General features: G+C 49.9%; 1 protein-coding gene across 1 annotated transcript; it reads right to left on the bottom strand.

The window, feature by feature from the left end:
• Positions 1–181: 181 nt before the first annotated feature.
• Positions 182–1,449, bottom strand: or95a1 (odorant receptor, family 95, subfamily A, member 1). The gene is made up of 2 exons (XM_076283093.1): positions 1,201–1,449; positions 182–907 (listed from the first exon to the last, which is right to left on the bottom strand). Exons 1-2 carry the CDS (start codon positions 1,447–1,449, stop codon positions 182–184), a joined length of 975 nt encoding a protein of 324 aa, XP_076139208.1.
• Between the last annotated feature and the right edge of the window lie 357 nt (positions 1,450–1,806).

The raw sequence follows: 1,806 nt of genomic DNA, 5'->3' as shown, positions 1-1,806 counted from the left end.
GTCAAACTACAGTGTAGCTTATATCACAAGACATTGCGCATGTGTACATTTCCATTTTGTAATACCCCCACAGACAACAGTCATTTTTAGTTAAAATACATTTGAATGGATAGCACACACTCTTCCAATGCAAAGCAACAGAAGTCAAAGCAGCAGAAGTAAAAGCAGTGAGAGCCTCTGATCACTTTCCCGGGCTGTTGCCCTTTGACCCCCTGTGGCCGACTTTGCTTGACCCGCAACCCCTGGCGGAGCAGCAGAGCGGCGAGCGCCTCATGTGCGTGCGCAGACTCTCGTCGCGCAGGCCATAGATGAGCGGGCTGAGAACGCGCGGCATGACCACGAAGCTGACGTAGTTGAGGAAGGACATGTGCTCGCGCAGCCAGCCCACGTGCAGCACGATCAGGTGCTCGGTGAAGGGAATGGTGAAGGCGCTGGTGCTCAGCAGCAGCTGGAGTCCGTGGAGGAGGACCGTGTGCAGGGCCTTGGACACCGACGCCCGGTCCTGCCGCATGGTGCGCGTGCCCAGCAGGATGCGCACGTACGTGAAGAGGATGACGGCGGCGACGGCGGCGAAGAAGAGCGCGTTCAGCGCAACTTTGAAGAGCATCTGCGCCGGCGACACGTTCAGCACGGCGGTCTTGCACTGCACCGGCGTGGTGAGGACGTCGGCGGCGCTGCGCGGCTTGCTCAAGACGAAGTCCACCACGGGCTGCACGCAGCTGAGCAGCCAAATGGCCAGGATGATGAGCCAGATGCGGTCGGCGCGCCAGGCGGCTGGACGGCGCATTGGGTAGAAGATGGCCACGTAGCGCTCGAGCGACATCACGGCCAGGATGAGCGGCGTGTTGAGGAACGTGGCCGTGGAGAAGAAGAGCAGTGGCGCGCAGAAGACCAGCGCGAATTTTACCTAGCAGGCAAAGCAAAAACAATTCATTTAAGAAGCACATTTAAACAGAACTTTCACTGACCAAAGTGCTGTACTAAATATATACAAATAAAATCAAATAAGTTAACAAATAAATACAGTATGAGACCTGCAACAGCAGACAGACACAGATCAACAACAATGACTGCAACAGCAACAACAACAACAAAACCAAAAACAGTGACTGCAGCAACAACAACAACAACAATGACTGCAGCAACAACAACAATAACAACAATGGCTGCAGCAACAACAACAATAACAACAATAAGGACCTGTGCCATGACGAAGAGGAAGAGGAGCACAGAGGTCAACAGCTGCAGCGTGTCGTTGGCCAGCATGTAGGTGAAGAGGATGTAACGTGGGCTCTCCAGGAAGTGCCGGTGTGACGCAAACGTGTGCAGCATGAGGATGATGAAGTAGAGGAAGATGCTGAAGATGGGGATGACCACGCACACCTTCACGATTACCGTCAGGCTCCGGTCAGACGTGACGTTAATCTGAACGCTGCTCAGGTTTTGCATAATGCAGGGTGGCACGCAAATGTGCTACTGATGGGGGCTGCAAAAGAATGAGACTATTTCTTTACATCTACATATTACATTACATTACATTAAATTACATTTGGCTGACGCATTTTTAGCCAAAGCGACTTACAACATGGTAACAATTTTAAGTTTTAAAGCGATAACAGTTTTAGGACAATTTAAAGAACAGTTTAAAAACAGTAGAGTACAGTAAGAATAAGTGCATCGGTGAGTGCTGTTACATATACACACACTATTTAAACACATAGATGACAATTCAACAAAGTACATGAGCACACAAACTTTGAGACTGTACAGTTACAGTACATTATCACAAAAGAGACATTACACATT

The sequence above is a fragment of the Alosa pseudoharengus genome, unplaced genomic scaffold (genome assembly GCF_046254945.1).
Source record: "Alosa pseudoharengus isolate Yale_2024_CS ecotype anadromous, Long Island Sound unplaced genomic scaffold, YU_APseudo_1.1 YU_APseudo_1.1_scf_13, whole genome shotgun sequence".
Classification (NCBI taxonomy): domain Eukaryota; kingdom Metazoa; phylum Chordata; class Actinopteri; order Clupeiformes; family Clupeidae; genus Alosa; species Alosa pseudoharengus.
The sequence above is the reverse complement of the archived record's forward strand: the minus strand, read 5'-3'. Positions and strand labels throughout refer to the sequence as shown.